Here is a 23,124-nt window from a genome sequence, read left to right as displayed (position 1 = left end):
TGAGGTTACAGAACGCGCAGGGGCGCATCCTTGAAGCAATGAAAAACAGCCATACACGTTATTGAGTGAATTTATTGCTGAGCAGTGAATGAAATGGTTGTAAAAAAAAAACTTTAACAATTCTATGACAACGTGGAATGACCCAAGCCGAAGACAAATGTTGGCAGTGGCGGATCAAAGGGCCCAAGCCCTCTCCCCCCCCCCCCCCCAATTTTTTTTAATTTTTTTTTTTTAAAAACCCAACACTTTTTTTTTTTTTTCTTCTTTTTTTTATGTTCGAGAACCCGAGGATTCCTATCAAGAACGTTTGTAGCCTTAGGCCACATGTCACCCCTCACCCCCCCCCCCCCCCCCCCCCAAAAAAAAAAAGAAAAGAAAAAAGAGAAGAATGTTTCTAGATCCACCATTGGTTGGTACCATAGGTACAGATTTAACAAACAAGGATAGTCCGGTTCAAACATACTGTCATAAGTACAGGGATCATGTTCTCATGCGCGCAATGCTGATTCATTATAAATCATAATGGAATCTTTAAGAACAACAAATACATTTTTAAAAACCATTATGTTAATAAAAGTTTAAACTGGCACCAAATGATCTTACCGGCAGTACTTGATACAGTTGTATTCTATTAGAAGACATCAGAATCTTCTAAAAAGTTTGTTTTTGTTTATCATCATGACTAGGAAGGAAGGAAGGAAGGAAATGTTTTATTTAACGACGCACCCAACACATTTTGGTTATATTCATATGGTTATATGGCGTCAGTTTCTGAATAGATGACACACACCACCCATAGACAGGATACACACACCATGGCACACCACACACAGCGAGAAATATACCACTGAATAGACACACTGAAAACACACACACATACATACACTGAAACATGTTTACATACCACTGAAAACATGGTGTACATACCACTGTATGGGTAATATACCACACATGATTTCATACCACTGTGAATAGATGGGTAACACACACATACAACTGAATAGATGACACACACACTGACACACACACACTGACACACACAAACACATACACACACACATACATACACACACACATACACACACATACACACACACATACATACACACACACACACATTCACACACACACACACACACACACACACACTGACAAACACACACACTCACACACACACGTATTTATACAGCACATTTAATTTATCTCACTTGCGCTCGCTTTTACGTTTCACCTTGTTAATATTATTAACTGTCCTGTGTAAAAGGAGAGGTTATAGTCATCACATTTGGACACCCGTTTTCAGAAATCCTCCATCCGCGCCTGCCTTTTAACCGGTGTATTTGTTGTGCTAGGGTGTCGTTAAATATGCATTCATTCTTTAGTCGCGGGACGGGACGTAGCTCAGTCGTAAAGCGTTCTCTTGATGCGTGGCCGATTTAGGATCGATCTCCGTCGGTGGGCCCATTGGGCTATTTATTGTTCCTACCAGTGCACCACGACTGGTATATCAAAGGCCGTGGTATGTACTATCCTATCTGTGGGATGGTGCATCTAAAAGATCCCTAACTTGCTAATGGAAAAATTGTAGCGGGTTTCCTCTCTAAGACTATATGTCAAAATCACCAAATGGTTGACATCCAATAGCCGATAATTAATAAATCAATGTGCTCTAGTGGTGTCTTTAAAGAAAACAAACTTCTCATTCTAATATTTCTATAATGTATATCTGCAAATCGTGCCGTGTGAACAAATCTTAATCGACAGAATGAGACTACTCGACAGGCGTAACAAATAAAATGTTCAGTTTATTACTGGTTTTCTTTTGTGTGTTGCGCTGCAACTCGAGAAAATCAGTAATCAATAAAACGACTGAGTACCTGGTTGTAGCAACATGGCGAACATCGAAAAAGCTTTGACTGTTGGTGGCGACAGAACAACAGGCCAGTCAGTGCGAACTCAAAATGGTGTGTGATTATTTTGTAGTTTATTTAGAGAGGAAATAGTCTAGCCTAGTAATAGACTGCTATATATCCATGGGAAATGTTTTATTCTTGTTAATTTGGGTGTTGAGTGGTTGGTAGGTTTACCCACGTGTTTTCAGTTCTGGAATGTTCTTCGGATATTTTGACAAAAAGACAGTTTTGGTCCAATTCACAAATAAATTCTCAACAGATAAAAGCTTGATTTTGTAGATGAAATTCAGGAACATGAAATCTAATCCTAACTAAACCCTAATATTCATTTAACATTTTTTTAATTTTTTTTAAAATAAATTAAATAAAATTAAATTCCTATGGTACTATCACGTATGAAGAACATTATAAATACTTATAATAAATAGTTAGGGTTAGTGACAGCCCTAAGGAAATTCCTTGTGAAGTTTTAACTGCTCATTAATAATTAATTACTAACCTTTCTCACTGATTAACTTTACGACTATCACTATATAACTGCCACTGTCAAACAGGTAATTATTAATCACTGTTCTTTTGAAGTTTTCACTGACGTCTGGCGTTAGTGTATGCCACAAATTCGGCAAACACTAATTTCTGCTCCCCTGACAACATACAAACATTTAGAAAGTAAACTATTCAGGGGGTGCAAAAATTTAAAATATTTCACAAGCCTGCCAGACGAGAACCAACAAAAATTACAAGCTGTACTAGCTGGCCAGATTTTCTACTAGTTCGCCGCCTAGAAAATATACTTTTGTTTAGCAACATTTTAATATATACTGAACAAAATAAGAAACTTCCTCTAACTTTGCTTGAACATAACTTGATGAAAACAAACCGGGGAATAATTGTTATATATGCGTTTAAAGCGTGTTCCATGATGCATCGTTTGGTGCAAAAATCATGGCCATAGGTTAACAAACTGGGAGAAATTTTGACCAAGTTGGTAGGGGTTAAAAATAAAAACACCCACTTAATAACTGGTATGACCACCTCTTGAATTAACCACTGCAGTGCATCGCAGGCGCATAGAATTGAATAAAGTGTTCATTTCTGCCTGTGGAATATTGTTCCATTCCTGAATGAGCGCTTGACGAAGTTCGTTGACGTTAGCGGGTGGGTTGGGACGACGCCTCAATCCCAGGCATGCTCGATGGAGTTGTTAGTGGGCCAGTCATCAATGAAATCAATGTTATTTGTCCTAAAAAAAATTACAGTGTCTCTAGCTGAATGAGAGGTGGCATTATCATGCTGAAAAATCGAGATGTTGGCGTTGTTATGGAACAGAGGAATGACGTGATGAGCGAGAATGTCATCGTGGTAAGGTTGAGCATTTAAATTGCCATCAATGACTAGTGGTGGACGATAACCATGGGCAGTGGCTGCCCAGACCATGACAGAACCCCCATCCCCAAAACGATCTCGTTCAAGAACACAACAGTCAGCATAGCGTTCATTTCTCCAAAGGTAGACGCGCACCCTGCCATCACCACGTTGTAAAGAAAATCGGGATCATCCGAAAAAAGAACGGTATTCCAGCGTCGCCGTATCCAACGAGTGTGTACATGTGCCCAATTTAGACGATGACGTTGCGTTAAAACATGCATGTAAACCGTTCTCCCGCAGACGATTACGAACAGTTTGCCCACTGATTCGGTTATTGTGAAGTTCAGGTGTGTTAGCAGCAGTAGCAGTGGCAGTTTGGAATCGATTGCGCAAATGCGTGTTCATGATATAGCGGTGTTGTAACACGCGGACGTCCACGAGATGGCAAGTCGTTGGTGCTTCCTGTCGTTCGAAATCTTACGTGAAGATTTCGTATCGCTCGACTAAACTCCCAACATGCCTTGCAACGTCTTCTGTCGACATGCCAGCATCAAGCATGCCGTTCGCGTAAATTATTGGGTATTCTTGGCATACTAAAAATGCTACAATGTAAAAAAAACGTTAATTTTTTTTACAAATTTGAAGCTTTTTTGTTCACTTGACAACAATGTCAGTAAGACAAGTAAAAAAAATTGACCGAATACTACACGGGACATGTCGAACCATGCATGCATGTGCAAACTGAATTTCACGTTGTCGACGAATAACAGTGCAAAAATAATCGATAAAAGTCATGAATCCTGATAATACAGCTCACGGCTAATACTACCTATATAATTTCATTACACAATGAATTCTTTAACACAACAAATACTATATGTACAAATCGGAACTTTCTTTTTTTGTTCAGTATATATAAATTCATATATTTAATGACAAAAACATTAACCTTTAGACTACTGGATTAATTTTTAACAAAAACCACATTGAGTGGGTACAAGTTTATAATTTTTACTCACATATATTCACTTAAATGTTTTATAAATACATGAAATAAAGTTCATATATGAATCGGTAAGTATTATTTTCGTGTCTTTTTTTGTAATTTTTATTATTTTAGATCGGCTAATGGTGATTAAAATTGGGCAAAAAATAGAAAAAGTTGCGTTTACTTATGGGCATTTGTGGCCAGCTGTCCAGTATTTATGTCCATTATTCCCGATAACAGTGGTTTTCTGACCAGAATTTATTTTTTTAAACCCGAACTACGATTCATATTGCAATATTTGGTAATTTTTGTTGTTGGTAAAACGATCAAATTTATTATCAAATTAGCTGTCACAATCAGCTATCGATCCCTGAAAATGACCGCGACGTGCCGCCATTGTTGTCAAGCGAAAATACTTGCCGAAAACCACTTTTTGAACTCAAAATTTCAAGGTATTTTCAATTGAAAAAATCAAAACAAAAGCCACCATTTTGAAAAAAAATCTTTTTTCTTTAATTATATTTTTGTTTCCGGTGAGTGTCGTGTGCAAAACGGCGGGAAATATGAATTGGGGAATGCACTGTATACAGTGTACAGTATATCGACTGATGTGACGTCGGGCGAGATATCTCGCCTGCAGTAGTCAGAAGGTTAAGAACACTTGGTAAGTTATCAACATCACGTGGCAAAAAAACTAAATTAAACCCCAAACCATGATTATCCAGTCAATACATGTTGAAATATTCTGATCAAGACTACACTATTCACATTTCTTTTATATAGATTTACATATCGCTATAATACTTTCAAAGTAAACAAATCATTTTTAGGACCTATTGACCTTTGACAGGCCCTGTTTCCTGGGAACCATTTTTGTTGGCGAAAGAAAAACTGATTTGGCTGTAACGGCACCTCAATGTAATGGCGAGAACGATACTTTTTTTCTCTCGTAACAGCATTTCACCAACTTTTAGACTGGCCTTGGTGGCGTAGTGGTTAGGCCATCGGTCTACAGGCTGGTAGGTACTGGGTTCGTAACCGTAAATAAAATGTGTTGAGTGCATCGTTAAATAAAACATTTCTTTATTTTTCACCAACTTTTAGCTAACTGCTAATACTTCTATCTCCTCTGTATAGACATAAAAATAAAACAAAATGAAAAATGATTAATACAGCTTGTTTTTTGAAGATATTGTTCATGTAATGATACGGCCTCAGATTACAGTTATCTTCCCATTTGGTTGTCCAAAATCCGGAAGTTTCACCGCGCAAGTAGTCTGCTGTTTGACTGTGATTATTTCATGGCAGACAGCTATGAAGTGGCAACTGTTTGACTGAAGTGACAGGGGATAGCATGTAGTTTGTAAACATGTGTAACTTGTTGACATTGAAGACTTGTTTGTGGTAATTCCGGCCCATGCAAAAGTAGTGCTTTTTGTGTAAAATGGGTGTACTCCGGCCTGGTTTAGAGGGTGTGTCTGTTTAAACCAATATGCTGGGAGAAAGAGCTGGACAACAGGGGTTGTCCTTTTCAGGGTATGTGTCCCCCATGCAGGCAAAGGTACATACAAAACTTCACGGGCCTGCTGATATTAATAAAAATGTTATAGCCACTAAGGCTATATAGAAACATATAGCGAAATTAATTGTGGTCTGAGGCCATACCGTTTTAGCCATACATTTTTTTTAGTTCTGTTTTAGCCATATAGCCATAGATTGTGGTGGCGTTTCAGCCAATGCTAGGTTCCGTTTTGTCTAATTTGATTCCGTTTTCGTTTGGGGCTGCTTTGGCATGGCGCTTGCTCAGTTCTGAACTCTAAAGTCGTCTATTGGCAATGCATGTATGACATCCTTCTGAATCGTTTGTTTGAATAGTTTGGAATTCTTGCATGGCTGATGCGGAGAGGCAGATTCAATGCAAAATAAATAAAATTATAATACAATCGGTCAGAATTTTTACTCACATTTGGTGAGCTAGAAAGTACAGGGCAATTCCACAGTAATGGAATTACGAGTTGGAGAGATATTTCAGGCATTAAACTCAGCTAGTCCACATAAGAAAAATTATCATAATGATGTAACAATGTACTGCACTAGTGCTTGTCATGGGCAGAAGTGAGACTCCCTACTGCAAGGTGTAGTGCATGAGTACTTAACCTTCTGAGTACTGCAGGCGAGGTATCTCGCCCGAAGTCACATCAGTCGACATACTGTATACTGTATATAGTGCATTCCCCAATTCATAATTCCCGCCGTTTTGCACTCACCGGAAACAGAAATATAATGAAAAAAAAAAGAATTTTTTTCAAAATGGTGGCTTTTGTTTTCGATAAGTATTTTCGCTTGACAACAATGGCAGCACGTCGCGGTCATTTTCAGGGATTGATAGCTGATTGTAACAGCTAATTTGATTGGATCGTTTTACCAACAACGAAAATCACCAAATATTGCAATATAAATTGTAGTTCGGGTTTTAAAAACAAATCTGGTCAGAAAACCAGTTATCGGGAATAATGGACATAAATACTGCAGAGCTGGCCACAAATGCCCGTAAGTAAACGCAACTTTTTCTATTTTTTGCCTAATTTTAATCACCATTAGCCAATCTAAAATAATAAAAATTACAAAAAAAGGCACGAAAATAATACTTACCGATTCATATATGAACTTTATTTCATGTATTTATCAAACATTTAAGTGAATATACGTGAGTAAAAATTATAAACTTGTACCCACTCAACGTGATTTTTGTTAAAAATTAATCCAGTAGTCTAAAGGTTAATTAAAGTTTGGTAACGGAATTACGTAAAAACGGACACCATTTTTACGGGCACCGCAAAACATCAACAGACTCTGTGAAGTATGATGAAATAATTATTTATCTTCATGATGGAATGATGACCTAATGACTTGTGATTAACAAAATAGAAATTATATTACAAATTATGTCCATAAATTTATTGTACAACATTGAATGCCGGTAACGAAATTACCGCTCTGAATTTACTTTTGAAAAACAATATTTATTTACTTTAAATTTGATTTGCAAATATGTTAAATAATAATTCAGTATACTTGTTTTAAGCATTCATATTAATATTTGAAATGATAACTAGTTTCAATATCGGTAACATGTACACGTGCATATATATATTATGAGTGGAGATTTAAACTAGCACTAAACTGTGTACATATTACATAGTAAATGTTTAAAATGTTTGACAGCAATTGAAAAAAATTCTTGAACAGTGACATTGTTAATAACAAAGAGAATTACACCAGGTCAGAGGAACACATGCCAATTAAAATTATATAGACTGACCGTCAAACATCTAGATTGTATTATGGTGTGAAAGATATTATGCCTAATAATAAAATTCCACATCTATCTGAGGTTATGGTATCATACATGACAACATTCAAAACACCAGCATTTTCTTTTTTGGCCAACCAAACATGCCATCTTTCCATTTTAAGAATTTTACTCAGATTAGATTCACTTGTAAAGACAGCATTAACACTATAAAACGGTTGCTTTCTTTTTGTCCATTATATACATTTAAAAGCATAATGTTGGTAATTAGAATGATACTTTCCATTTTCTGCATATCCTGTCATTTAAATATAAATTATTAAATACATGTACAGTCAATAAATGCCTTTGGATAAAGTAACATTAAAGTTTGCTTCAAGTAGATATGTTATGTTACATTTCCACTTTCTGGACCCTATATATGTTTAAAGATATATGTACAGGGCAGGAAATAGTGGCCTGTAAAATGTGAAAAGAAGTCTATTTTTAAATCTTGCACGTGAAATAAACATTCACCTGCTAAAATTAACTCAAAATCGCGTCATTTTTCAAAAAACAGATGTATGTATGATCATCTCATCTTCTATTTAGCTGAGGCCGAGCTCATGATTCTGTTACATTTTAATTTTATAATGCTCTAAACTACATATCAGAGATCCTAATTTTCCACACACTTTCGCAAACCCTACTTTCATGTTGTGCTGTCTTATTTCCAGCAGGCCATTTTTGTTTCACAGCAGGCCATATTTCTTTTTGTCTGCTATTTAAAAAATAATAATGGCAGGCCATATTTTACTTCATATTTTGAGCCCCGATATAATTCTAGTAGGTTTCGATTATAACTTGAATTTTGTCATGGATATTGCAGATGTTTAGTCAGCATAATGAAGCTTTTAAGTAGTACTGTTTGGTTAAAGTTGATAAGATTTCCTTAATTTCTATATTGTTAATGGATGACATTTATATTTGCTAAAGGGTGTTCTGCAAATGCATTTGGAGCCACTACTAGTACTTTTACCATATGGATTTTTAAAAAAGATTTTGTATATCTTCCTGTTGTTACATCACTTGATGTATTGGTGTATATGGATAAGAGTGTAGCATTTTAGTACTATGTAGCTTTATATTAAAGTGTTTCTTGACAATATATACCAAAGACGGTAACGGAATTACAAACCTATGGTAACGGAATTACATATGTTTACAGCTATATAATTTTACTAATAATGTATGAATTTGAAAGTAAATGTGTCTGATTATGTTCATTAACATATACTCAGAGAATATGAGTTGATTCCTTGATTACATATAAATGAATAATACGGTCTAACTTTTTGTTTGTTTTCGGTAACGGAATTACAAACTGATTCTATGTTTTCTAATTTCCCCTAAATCTAAAAAAAATATTTTTTTCATTAAAGTGGATTATGAAGTGTAGTACTTTGTTAGTGGTAAAACAAAAACACTAATAAAAAGAATATTACCTTCAATTACATGGCTGCTGTACATAAATTCATAGTGTGTATTACGGAAGTGTCATATTTTTAGTGTGACGGTATCCTCATAAAATAGCTAAAGTCAAACACATCAATTTATTTTACAATATTTTATTTATCAGATTTGGATTCTCCAGACATTTTTACATTAAAAACAATCTTAATATATAAGGAATAACATGATTTGATTTTTTCACTCCATGTCCACTTTAGCGTGGAATTGCCCTACATGCTGCACCCCTGTAAAACCGATAATTAAATATAACAGAGTAGAGGGGATGATTTACCGTTTCAGATTTTGCCACATTCCGTTTCAGATTTGTGCAAATTCAGTTTTTTTTCAGTTTTTGTGTTCAATTAGTGTCATATTTTATTGTTATAAACTATATACATTTGTTCTATTGTTCCAGCTCTGAGCTGGTTTGCTATTGCTATTTGTTAAATACCTGTAAAAATAATTTTTGAAACAAACTTTAAAAAAAAAGAGAAGTGTATAAACCGCACCACTTGGTTCCCACCATCATCCGTAATAAACCGCACCTTTAAATAAGCCGCAGTTAAAACAAAGACACAAACTTAATTACGGTTAATTATTGTTTGTATTTAATAATAATAAAGACATCCATTCTCCCTAAAATTCAAACAATAAATAATTGTTGATTGTGTGGCTTTCAGTTTCATTTCATCTGATGGATTATGGGTAAGTTTCATTTATAAACAAAACACACCGTTGACAAACCCCACTATTTTCACGAAAATATGAACAAGAACTTTGGTATTGCATTGTTCGTAATCTTACATTAGTTGCCAAAAAATATGTATAAATACTTGATAACATTTTATTAGTTCCAGTATGATTACAAAGCGTGAACCACCCAAAAAAAGAAGGAAAAAAAGGGGGGCACATTACTATTTTAGTACTTACTCGATTACACATGTACGTTTCTCTGTAACCTAACTAGCGTGCCGTATGCACAAATTACATATTCAAACGAGGTCGGGTCAATCTGGATATAGGCCAGTGGTAGTGAACCGAAACTAAGCACTGTTCTGTCAATCGTTTAAAGTTTCGACATTATTTTATAACTTTAAGAAATATATATTTGCCTAGAATTATATATTCAGAGCCGGTTTAAGGATCAGTGGGGCCTGTAGCACAAATAATAGCTGGGCCCAATTCCCAAGATATATATTTTGCAACCCCCTCGGGGAGAGGGGGGAAATGTACACAATGCCTCATGTGTTACAATAATAAACCGGTGGGAAGAAAAGTAAAATGCTATTTGTGTGTGCAATTTAGAAAACAATCGGTTCAGAAATAAATAACGTGTAGTAAATTCCGTAGCATGAAAAAAGGCGTTCCCCGTGGGACGGACTATAAATGTGAAATGTTTCCGTACATATTAACGAATATGCCCGAAGTTTTACAAAATTACTTTTTCTGGCGAAAGTGTTGTGTAAATTGGCTATGCTTTTGAATCGTAATAAGTATTATTGAAAAATATCGAAATTGAACGTACTAGAAATCCTATTATATAATCAACATTCTAAAATTGTATTAGTACATGTTTATTTTTATATTTCAAGTTAAATTTCACTGTGTAAAGTGACATGGGTAAACAGTCACATGCTTTGTTGCAAGCTTACGGCAATTAAGCGTAACTTCCGAGAATTAACGGTTCTGAAAATATTTAGACGTACAGTACACTCCATGAAAGTTTGCATACCAAAACACTATGCGTGTATTATCAATATTGAATCTTAAAACTACTAAAAATATTTATTATGGTGCTTGAACCAGAAATACAACTTTTGAAGGTTATTTTTTAAAAATCGCAAATTCCGTTTCAGTTACTAAATTCCGCGATTCCGTCCATTTTTCCGTGATCACGGAAAATCATCCCCTCTAAACAGAGTTACTAGTAAGTAAACAAACATAGCATTATCGTTTTATTTTGACATTGGTTACAATTAATTTGCGAGATTGCTACAAAAGCAGAACACCTCACCCGCCCGTTCTGCAAATTCGTGATAATTTGGAACATCTCGGCTGATTATGAATAGAAATAGGCCGAAGTGTTCAAAATGATCGGAATATTCCGATAGACAGTACAACTTCTGCTTACATACATCCAGTGAGAACAGTTGATACATGTTATATTAACGAAGACGCCACTGTTTTCTTTTTCTGAACAAAAGCTGTAACCCTGTGTATCAAAGGCTCTAAAAACGACCATTAACCATTGAAAGGGAAGTATGCGCCAAGCTCGTGCCAAAAAAAGCAGGTCCCCTTTTTTTTTTTTTTTTTTTTTGGACTACAGGGAGGATGTTTGTATGATTATCTCATCTGCAATTTAGCTGGCCATTCTGTTACATTTTAATTCCATAATGCTCGAAAATACATCTCAGAGTTCATAATTTCCCCCACATTATACCAAGCGATCACCTCACTCTAAGCAATCTTTTTTTTTTTTTCACTGCACAGGCATCGAAATAAGTCGAATGGTCGTTCAGGTTACTGGGACGTAACCACATGTAAGAAACATTTCATCGATGTCTGCACACACTTGTGCCATTGCAAGCAATTATAGTCATTGCAAGCAATTATAGTCATTCCTCGTTTAAGCAGCGTCTACTAGATGAATTTACTTCCACGTTTTGTTTTCTCGTACGAAATTGAACTGATGTTCGTGCACACTTGTCCAATTGCAAGCAATTTCTGCAATCCCATGGATTTCGTTTCTCTTACCAATGTTTGCGTGCGCGCACCGATATAATTTCAGAACGTCCGCGTTTTAGTGTTAAAATTAGTAGTAGTAACAGGAATTCAATACTAACTTTCATATAGTTGTGGTAACCTATGGGTTACGAGGCTATATTATGTGGTAACCTGTAAATGAGTTACCAGACACAATGCTTATTTCGATGCCTGCTGCCGGTCATATTTTGTTCCAGTCTCTTTTGACGTGCTATCTTAAAAAATAACAGCAGGTCATACTTTGCTTCTTATTTTGAGCCTAGCGCGAGTACTCTGAGTCTGATGGTAATAGGGCTAGAGGGACACTTGAACAGTTATCATACTCTATAAAAACATTACTGTCTGAGAACGGTCTATATCAATATTGCACAATCTCTGCCTACCAAACTTTGACTACCACTCTTAATACAACAATCCTATGTTTTTAAATACCTTTACATTGATAATTTTCGAGCTCCTTGATAAAAGAAAATCACTAATTAATACACACACTACAGGAAGAAACCAGTCACCAAATACGTATTTAACCAGAACATTATTGAAAGGGAGTGCTGTGAGGTTTCTGCAGAATTGTGTACCTACTAGAAAACTTGAAATTCATGTACATGTGAAACCAAACAGTGGGTTATCGAGATACAAAACATATGAACAGACTTATAGTTGCAAGCATCGGGAGGTTACGACATGTAAGAAAAGTCGAACGGTGTTTCGTTCTCAACAAAAAAATTCAGCTTTAATGGTAGTTTCGTTTCCGAACGAAAACCAGGCAATGTATTCCAGACTTCCGCATTTCATTTTCTCCTAAGGAGTTGCATTCCACGTTAAAGCAGTATCCACTAGATGAATTTACTTCTGCGTTTCGTTTTCTCGTACGAAATTGCACCCAATTTCGGCAGTCCGTGTTAAGCAGCGCTCACTAGATAAATAAGTAGTAGTAACAGGAATTCAATTCTAACTTTCATATAGTTGTGGTAACCTATAGGTTACCAGGCTATATTTTGTGGTAACCTGTAAATGGGTTACCAGACAATGCTTTTTTCGATTCCTGCAGTTGCTTAACATTTTGAAATTATTGTGCCTGAAAAAATATATTATTAGATTGTGCTGATGATTACTAAATATGATGGTTAAATGTCCATTAAAATTCCTACGTTTGACATCCAATAGCCGATATGATTAATTAATCAATGTGCTCCAGTGGTGTCATTGAACAAAGCAAACTTTGTTACGTTAATTGTTGTTGTGTTTCCAGTGCTGGCTGCAAGCTCGATCGCGAACATCGTCAAGAGTAGTCTCGGTCCTGTCGGACTCGACAAGATGCTGGTGGATGACATTGGGGTAATTATACTGATTTATAGTCACAGTGTGGTACATAATACATCAGACTTTGTTCATTAATAGTCACAGTGTGGTACTTAATACATCAGACTTTGTTCATTAATAGTCAGACAGTGTGGTACTTAATACATCAGACTTCGTTCATTAATAGTCAGACAGTGTGGTACTTAATACATCAGACTTTGGTCATTATTAGTCGGACAGTGTGATACATAATACATCAGACTTTGGTCATTAATAGTCAGACAGTGTGGTACTTAATACATCAGACTTTGGTCATTAATAGTCGGACAGTGTGTTGCATAATACATCAGACTTTGGTCATTAATAGTCGGACAGTGTGTTACATAATACATCAGACTTTGGTCATTAATAGTCGGACAGTGTGTTACATAATACATCAGACTTTGGTCATTAATAGTCGGACAGTGTGTTGCATAATACATCAGACTTTGGTCATTAATAGTCAGACAGTGTGGTACTTAATACATCAGACTTTGGTCATTAATAGTCAGACAGTGTGTTACATAATACATCAGACTTTGGTCATTAATAGTTGGACAGTGTGTTGCATAATACATCAGACTTTGGTCATTAATAGTCAGACAGTGTGATACATAATACATCAGACTTTAGTCATTAATAGTCAGACAGTGTGATACATAATACATCAGACTTCGTTCATTAATAGTCAGACAGTGTGTTACATAATACATCAGACTTCGTTCATTAATAGTCAGTGTGATACATAATACATCAGACTTCGTTCATTAATAGTCGGTGTGATACATAATACATCAGACTTCGTTCATTAATAGTCAGACAGTGTGATACATAATACATCAGACTTCGTTCATTAATAGTCAGACAGTGTGATACATAATACATCAGACTTCGGTCATTAATAGTCAGACAGTGTGGTACTTAATACATCAGACTTCGGTCATTAATAGTCAGTGTGGTACATAATACATCAGACTTTGTTCATTAATAGTCGGACAGTGTGATACATAATACATCAGACTTTGGTCATTAATAGTCAGACAGTGTGATACATAATACATCAGACTTTGGTCATTAATAGTCAGTGTGATACATAATACATCAGACTTCGTTCATTAATAGTCAGACAGTGTGTTACATAATACATCAGACTTCGTTCATTAATAGTCAGACAGTGTGATACATAATACATCAGACTTCGTTCATTAATAGTCAGACAGTGTGATACATAATACATCAGACTTCGTTCATTAATAGTCAGACAGTGTGATACATAATACATCAGACTTCGTTCATTAATAGTCAGACAGTGTGGTACTTAATACATCAGACTTCGGTCATTAATAGTCGGACAGTGTCTTACATAATACATCAGACTTTGGTCATTAATAGTCGGACAGTGTGTTACATAATACATCAGACTTTGTTCATTAATAGTCGGACAGTGTCTTACATAATACATCAGACTTTGGTCATTAATAGTCAGTGTCTTACATAATACATCAGACTTTGTTCATTAATAGTCAGACAGTGTGTTACATAATACATCAGACTTTGTTCATTAATAGTCAGACAGTGTTACATAATACATCAGACTTTGTTCATTAATAGTCGGACAGTGTCTTACATAATACATCAGACTTTGTTCATTAATAGTCAGACAGTGTGTTACATAATACATCAGACTTTGTTCATTAATAGTCACAGTAGGGCTAGCTCTGGCAATTGCCAATTGTTAATTTTAAATACATTTGGTGAATTTTATTTTAATTTGGAAAATTATTTGATGTAGTGGATATTTTATTGGAAAATAACTGGGTTCTTGTTTTATTTTTAAACTTTACTAGATAATTTTGCAAAATATTCTGCTTACCCAGAATTACCCGTGAATTATCTTCATGGCTGATCTTGTTTTTAAAACCATTGCTTCATCTTTAGAGACAAGTCTTGACTTGAGTAAATATTTGCTTTTGCAGGACGTGACAATCACAAACGACGGCGCCACTATTCTGAAGCTGCTGGAGGTGGACCACCCGGCGGCCAAGGTTCTCGTGGAGCTGGCTGAGTTACAGGACCAGGAGGTTGGAGATGGCACAACCAGTGTGGTACGTGCTACACTTTACACTGACACGCCTAGGAAGACGTGCTACACTTTACACTGGCACGCCTAGGAAGACGTGCTACACTTTACACTGGCACGCCTAGGAAGACGTGCTACACTTTGCACTGGCACGCCTAGGAAGACGTGCTACACTTTGCACTGGCACGCCTAGGAAGGCGTGCTACACTTTGCACTGCCACGCCTAGGAAGGCGTGCTACACTTTGCACTGCCACGCCTAGGAAGACGTGCTACACTTTACACTGACACGCCTAGGAAAACTGATCATTTGCGTAACCTATTTATGGGTTGTGCAAAAATCATTTTATGTTTCTATTTTGAGAAAAACTTTATTTTGATGTAATTGATGTCCGAAATTTAACAAGAACGGGGGTTACACAAACCTAGATTTGCGTGAGTGACATTTCAAAGGCCTGCACTCATGCCCTTACCACTGACAAAACGTGTTTGGACTATTTTATATATATATTTGTTTAATTTTATATATTTCTTCAATTCAGTGGTAAAGCACTCACTTGATGCGCGGTCGGTGTAGGATCGATCCCCGTCAGTGGGCCCATTGGGTTATTTGTCATTCTAGCCAGTGCACCACGACTGGTGTATCAAAGGATGTGGTATGTGCTATCCTGTCTGGGATGGTGCATATAAAAGATCCCTTGTTGCTAATGGAAACATGTAGCGGCTTTTCTCTCTAAGACTGTCGAAATTACCATATGTCTGACATCCAATGGCCGATGATTAATGTGTTTTTGATCCATGTCATACAAACACGTCTCGGCGTCTAGTAACACAATGATAAAACTCTACTATCCATCCATAGAAGCAGGACGTAGCTATGTGGTAAAGCACTTGCCTGATGCGCGGCCAGTCTGGGATCGATCCCTTTCAGTGGGCTATTTCTCGTTCCAGCCAGTGCACCACTACTTGTATATCAAAGGCTGTTGTATGAGCTATTCTGATGGTGCATATAAAAGATCTCTTGCTACTATTGAAAAAACTGTAGTGGGTTTGCTTTCTTAAGACTGTGTAAACAAAATTGCCAGTTGTTGACATCCAACAGACGATGATTAATAAATGACTGTACTCTAGTGGTGTTGTAAAACAAAACAAACTTTAACCATAAATTTTCCAGTAGACGATGATTAATAAATTCATGTGTTCTAGTGATGCTGTGAAACAAAACAGTTTTAACTTTCTGTCCATTCATAATTGGTTTGTCAAAATTTTAATTGCCATGCCTACACACACACACACCAGCATATTTGACGTTTGTGTTTGTTCTACAGGTGATAATCGCAGCTGAGTTACTGAAGAACGCTGACGAGCTAGTGAAGTGTAAAATCCACCCCACGTCCATCATCAGCGGCTATCGGCTTGCCTGCAAGTATGTGACACTTTATCTGCTCGGTCGTACAGGGCTTGAAATAATCGGACATCAGTTAGCCAATGGCTGTCATGTTTTAAGTAGGAATCGAAAAACTTACAAATAAGTGTTAATTATTTATGACTTCTAACTGGGCTGTAATTTGACATTGAGCCTCCAACTCTATCGAGTGGCCAAAAAATCTAAAATAATTACTGAATATAGAATTGTATAACAAAAATTATGGGGACCGTAACTTTTATATTTCACACCCATTACTATGTGGATTTTTGCTACCTTCATTGAAAGTTTTAAACCCATATAGGTCAAATATGAATAAAATGGCAACAGATTCAAAATTGTAAATAAAGCAGATGTGATGCTCATTGCACTGGCTGCCATTGTGTCTGGCGTAGAATTGGGTTTTACTTACCCGATGAATGTAAAGGAGATAACAGACAATCCTTAAGTGATTATAATTTAATATTTTCTGTCCTGATGTTGACCTAGATAGTTCTAATTTCTTTTACTGTGCCTCAGTATGGAAGGCAGATTCTCTCGTCCTCTGGTATTTGGGACAAAGCTACCCCATGAAAAAAAGCTATGTAAAAAGTTCTATCCCACATGGGATACCACCCACTTGCATTTAACATGATGTCTTTGGTAATATGTGACATCATATTAATGTGAGATGGTTACGTGAGGCATGAAGACACAGTTTTAAATTAATATTTTGTTATTAAAACCTTCATTTAAAAAGCGATCTTGTTAATTTGTTGTTTTAAATTTTAGTTAACGCATGAAACAAACACAGCAAATATAGTGTGGTTTATTTATGATAAAATGGTCAAATAAAAAGTTACTTGTTCAGCCATCTTTGTCTGTTCGTGTAAAATAATGATTTATTTACCGAATGAATGAGAGAAAACGACTCCATCATATCTGGTAATGTGGGATAGAAAAAGTACACTCTCATTGGTGAAGATTTATTTCTCAGTCTAGTGATTGTAGTTTTCAACTCATCCTTCATAATTTTCAGTTTAATTTAACAACCATACCGCTACTTTGTGCAGCCCTGTTTAAAATGTGCTGAGGTGTTGTAATAAAATTCCTTTCCTTTTGTTTGTCAGAGAGGCCGTGAAGTACATCCAGGACAATCTGACCATCAGTTCGGACGAACTGGGCCGGGACGCCATCATCAACGCTGCTAAAACCAGCATGTCCAGCAAGCTGATCGGACCGTATCCTTGTTACTACTACTACACGCATACTAACATACTGACGAAGGCTTTACTTAATTTGTCTGGTTATTGTTTTCTTTAAATGTTCAGCAAACTCATAGGACCATATCCTTGTTACTACTACTACACGCATACTAACATACTGACGAAGGCTTTACTTAATTTGTCTGGTTATTGTTTTCTTTAAATGTTCATCAAACTCATAGGACCATATCCTTGTTACTACTACTACACGCATACTAACATATTGACGAAGGCTTTACTTAATTTGTCTGGTTATTGTTTTCTTTAAATGTTCAGCAAACTCATAGGACATATCCTTGTTACTACTACTACACGCATACTAACATACTGACGAAGGCTTTACTTAATTTGTCTGGTTATTGTTTTCTTTAAATGTTCAGTAAGCTCATAGGACCATATCCTTGTTACTACTACACACATACTAACATACTGACGAAGGCTTTACTTAATTTGTCTGGTTATTGTTTTCTAAATGTTCAGTAAGCTCATAGGACCATATCTTGTTACTACTACACGCATACTAACATACTGACGAAGGCTTTACTTAATTTGTCTGGTTATTGTTTTCTTTAAATGTTCAGCAAGCTCATAGGACCATATCCTTGTTACTACTACACACATACTAACATACTGACGAAGGCTTTACTTAATTTGTCTGGTTATTGTTTTCTTTAAATGTTCAGTAAGCTCATAGGACCATATCCTTGTTACTACTACACGCATACTAACATACTGACGAAGGCTTTACTTAATTTGTCTGGTTATTGTTTTCTTTAAATGTTCAGCAAGCTCATAGGACCATATCCTTGTTACTACTACTACACACATACTAACATACTGACGAAGGCTTTACTTAATTTGTCTGGTTATTGTTTTCTTTAAATGTTCATCAAACTCATAGGACCATATCCTTGTTACTACTACTACACGCATACTAACATATTGACGAAGGCTTTACTTTATTTGTCTGGTTATTGTTTTCTTTAAATGTTCAGCAAACTCATAGGACCATATCCTTGTTACTACTACTACACGCCTACTAACATACTGACGAAGGCTTTACTTTATTTGTCTGGTTATTGTTTTCTTTAAATGTTCAGCAAACTCATAGGACCATATCCTTGTTACTACTACTACTACACGCATACTAACATACTGACGAAGGCTTTACTTAATTTGTCTGGTTATTGTTTTCTTTAAATGTTCAGCAAGCTGATCGGACCATATCCTTGTTACTACTACTACACGCATACTAACATACTGACGAAGGCTTTACTTAATTTGTCTGGTTATTGTTTTCTTTAAATGTTCAGCAAGCTCATAGGACCATATCCTTGTTACTACTACTACATGCATACTAACATACTGACGAAGGCACTCTGGGTCATCAGAAAATTTCGCCAAATTATTTTAATAATACAAAATCTATAGCTATTTACCAACAAAATATTACACACATTTTTTTTCACCAAATTCAAATACAATTCGCCAGTTGTTTTTAAAATTTGCAATTGGTGAATTTGGCGAGTGTCTCAGCTAGCCCTGATTTGTCTGGTTATTGTTTCTTTTAAAGCCTCTAAAAATATTAATAAATAAGTGTGTCGTGCAAATAAATAAGTGTCGTGCAAATAAATAAGTGTCGTGCAAATAAATTGCCTAATGTCCTTCCCATCCTCCATAAATAATTATTTTTGTAAATAATTTTAGTTTAATTTGCTGTGTTTTGGAAATAAGAAAACCCCCACTATTTTTGCATGTAATTTAGAAAACAATTGGCTCAGAAATAAATCAGTTGTAGTACATACCACAGTAAGACGACAACATTCCCTGATGGAAAGGATTATAAGTTAATTTGTTTTTCACCTTCTTTTTTTTTCAATTGAAAAAATAAATAAAAGATCATTTTTTTATTTATTATTACTATGCAGAATATTTTACAAATAATAAACTGGTTATGTCAAATAAAACTGCATAATCGGTGCATGAATGAAATGATCATTTCTGTAATATATGGGCCCGTGCTTACAAAACTTCACTCTTAACTCTAAACGCTTTATAATCACCAGGCTAGGAACTTTGAAAGCTATCTTAGCTCCACGAAGTTGTAACACCATCGTAGACTATGACATGACTGCAGCACACACCACAGTGATGTCATCGCTTACAATGGTTTTATCATTTCGTAGCACTAAAATAACTGTGAAAATATGGGCCCAGGAACCTAATTCAGTAAGTAATTGCAACTTGGCGAAATCGTAGTGCACTTCAAAAAGACTTGACATGACGATTCAATCTTGACTAACGGATGTTAAGAGAGCTTCGTCATGTAGATCCCAGCCTGGTGCTTATAAAACTTTTTAAGAGTCAAGACTCAAGACTAAGACTAACAGGGTGTGAACGACTAATGTAATGACAACGCCATACAAATTGTATTCATGTGACATTGTTGAGAGATGGGAGTCTGGACTAGAAAAGTTTTATAAGCATAGACCCTCGTGCTTATAAAACCTTTTAATAGAATCCAGACTCGACTCATTAGAGTCTGAGACACTAATGTTATGACAAAGCCATATGAGCTTAACATCATTATAGATTGAGTCTGGACTCTAAAAGTTTTATAAGCTCTGGCCCTGATCGTTTGTGTCATGTATGGCAGCCTGTAGTGAGAGATTGTTTTGAAGTTATGTTCCTTGATTCCACCGAGTGATTCGGACTTCTTCGCCAACATGTGTGTGGACGCGGCTAATGCGATCAAGACGGCCGACGGCAAGGGAGGATTCCGCTATCCCATCAAGGCCGTCAATGTCCTGAAGGCTCATGGGAAGAGTTCGAGAGAGAGCACGCTAGTACAGGGTTACGCTCTTAACTGCACAATAGCTTCTCAAGGTATGTTTGGTTGGCTGGTTGTCAAACTAGTGATTTGGTGGGAGGAAGGGAAGGGATGGTTACGGCGGCATCATTGGCAAAATAGTTTTGTACCTAGTGTAGGAGGATTATGAACAATTTATTTTCTGTGTAAATTTTATCCATTTTGTTTTTCCATTTAAAACGAGCATTCTGAAAGTACTGCTGAAGCAATACAAGTTCCCTTCCAGGTCCAATACATTTTACAGGGCTTCTAGATTATGGTAGCCCCACTCCCATGGCTAGTGATATTAATTGTTGGGCTAGTAAATAACTACTATTGCTATGCCCGACTGCTATTGAAAAAAAGTTGACAAATGCTACATTTAAGTCTTATTTTGTAAATATGAATTTTAATTGTGGCTAGTAAATTAAAAAAAATCATTGATCACATGGCTAGTGGATTTTATAAAAAGGGCCATAACTCTTGTAAAAAAAAAAAAAATGTTTGTAGAACGGTTACAGAAAACAAAAATGGATGGCACTTTATCTAAAGCAATGTGTGACCACTACCAGGCCCCAATACATTTTCACATAGCCTAAGTTCAAGGGCCATGGCTCTGTAAAAAATACATATGAAAGACAATTTTGATTTGTAATTCTACATGATAAAACTATACACAAATTTGCAGCTCAGTAACTTGAGCCCCCCCCCCCCCCCCCCCCCCCCCCCAAAAAATGGAAAACCAGAGATGTAATTTTTATAAAAATTACTGGCCATGGGATCAGTGATTTAAATTTTTTTACTACCCACGATTAAACATTCATTAGCCACGATTAAACATTCACTGGCCACCATTAAACATTCATTAGCCACGATTAAACATTCACTGGCCACCATTAAACATTCACTGGCCACGATTAAACATTCACTGGCCACCATTAAACATTCACTAGCCACGATTAAACGTTCACTGGCCACGATTAAACGTTCACTGGCCACGATTAAACGTTCACTGGCCACGATTAAACGTTCACTGGCCACCATTAAACATTCACTGGCCACCATTAAACATTCACTGGCCACCATTAAACATTCACTGGCCACCATTAAACATTCACTGGCCACCATTAAACATTCACTGGCCACGATTAAACATTCACTGGCCACCATTAAACATTCACTGGCCACCATTAAACATTCACTGGCCACCATTAAACATTCACTGGCCACGATTAAACATTCACTGGCCACCATTAAACATTCACTGGCCACCATTAAACATTCACTGGCCACGATTAAACATTCACTGGCCACGATTAAACATTCACTGGCCACCATTAAACATTCACTGGCCACGATTAAACATTCACTGGCCACGATTAAACATTCACTGGCCACCGTTAAACATTCACTGGCCACCGTTAAACATTCACTGGCCACCGTTAAACATTCACTGGCCACCGTTAAACATTCACTGGCCACCGTTAAACATTCACTGGCCACCGTTAAACATTCACTGGCCACCGTTAAACATTCACTGGCCACCGTTAAACATTCACTGGCCACGATTAAACATTCACTGGCCACCATTAAACATTCACTGGCCACGATTAAACATTCACTGGCCACCATTAAACATCCACCATTAAACATTCACTAGCCACGATTAAACATTCACTGGCCACGATTAAACATTCACTAGCCACCATTAAACATTCACTGGCCACCATTAAACATTCACTGGCCACGATTAAACATTCACTAGCCACCATTAAACATTCACTGGCCACCATTAAACATTCACTGGCCACGATTAAACATTCACTGGCCACGATTAAACATTCACTGGCCACCATTAAACATTCACTGGCCAGGATTAAACATTCACTGGCCACCATTAAACATTCACTGGCCACCATTAAACATTCACTGGCCACCATTAAACATTCACTGGCCACGATTAAACATTCACTGGCCACGATTAAACATTCACTGGCCACGATTAAACATTCACTGGCCACCATTAAACATTCACTGGCCACCATTAAACATTCACTGGCCACCATTAAACGTTCACTGGCCACGATTAAACGTTCACTGGCCACCGTTAAACGTTCACTGGCCACCGTTAAACATTCACTGGCCACCGTTAAACATTCACTAGCCACCATTAAACATTCACTGGCCACCATTAAACATTCACTGGCCACGATTAAACATTCACTGGCCACCATTAAACATTCACTGGCCACCATTAAACATTCACTGGCCACGATTAAACATTCACTGGCCACGATTAAACATTCACTGGCCACCATTAAACATTCACTGGCCACCATTAAACATTCACT

At 36.5% G+C, this 23,124-nt stretch overlaps 1 protein-coding gene across 1 annotated transcript in view; it reads left to right on the top strand.

The window, feature by feature from the left end:
• Positions 1 to 1,810: 1,810 nt before the first annotated feature.
• Positions 1,811 to 23,124, top strand: part of LOC121376933 (T-complex protein 1 subunit alpha-like) — a 38,092-nt gene continuing 16,778 nt past the window's right edge. Inside the window, exons 1-6 of the mRNA XM_041504738.1 lie at positions 1,811 to 1,964; positions 13,089 to 13,174; positions 15,154 to 15,282; positions 16,584 to 16,681; positions 17,791 to 17,901; positions 20,630 to 20,811. Of these exons, the coding sequence (XP_041360672.1) occupies positions 1,892 to 1,964; positions 13,089 to 13,174; positions 15,154 to 15,282; positions 16,584 to 16,681; positions 17,791 to 17,901; positions 20,630 to 20,811 (679 nt within the window). The 5' untranslated portion in view covers positions 1,811 to 1,891. The remainder of the gene's footprint in view (positions 1,965 to 13,088; positions 13,175 to 15,153; positions 15,283 to 16,583; positions 16,682 to 17,790; positions 17,902 to 20,629; positions 20,812 to 23,124) is intronic.

The sequence above is a fragment of the Gigantopelta aegis genome, chromosome 7 (assembly GCF_016097555.1).
Source record: "Gigantopelta aegis isolate Gae_Host chromosome 7, Gae_host_genome, whole genome shotgun sequence".
Lineage (NCBI taxonomy): Eukaryota > Metazoa > Mollusca > Gastropoda > Neomphalida > Peltospiridae > Gigantopelta > Gigantopelta aegis.
Note: the sequence above shows the minus strand (reverse complement) of the source record. Positions and strands in the feature narration are given on the sequence as shown.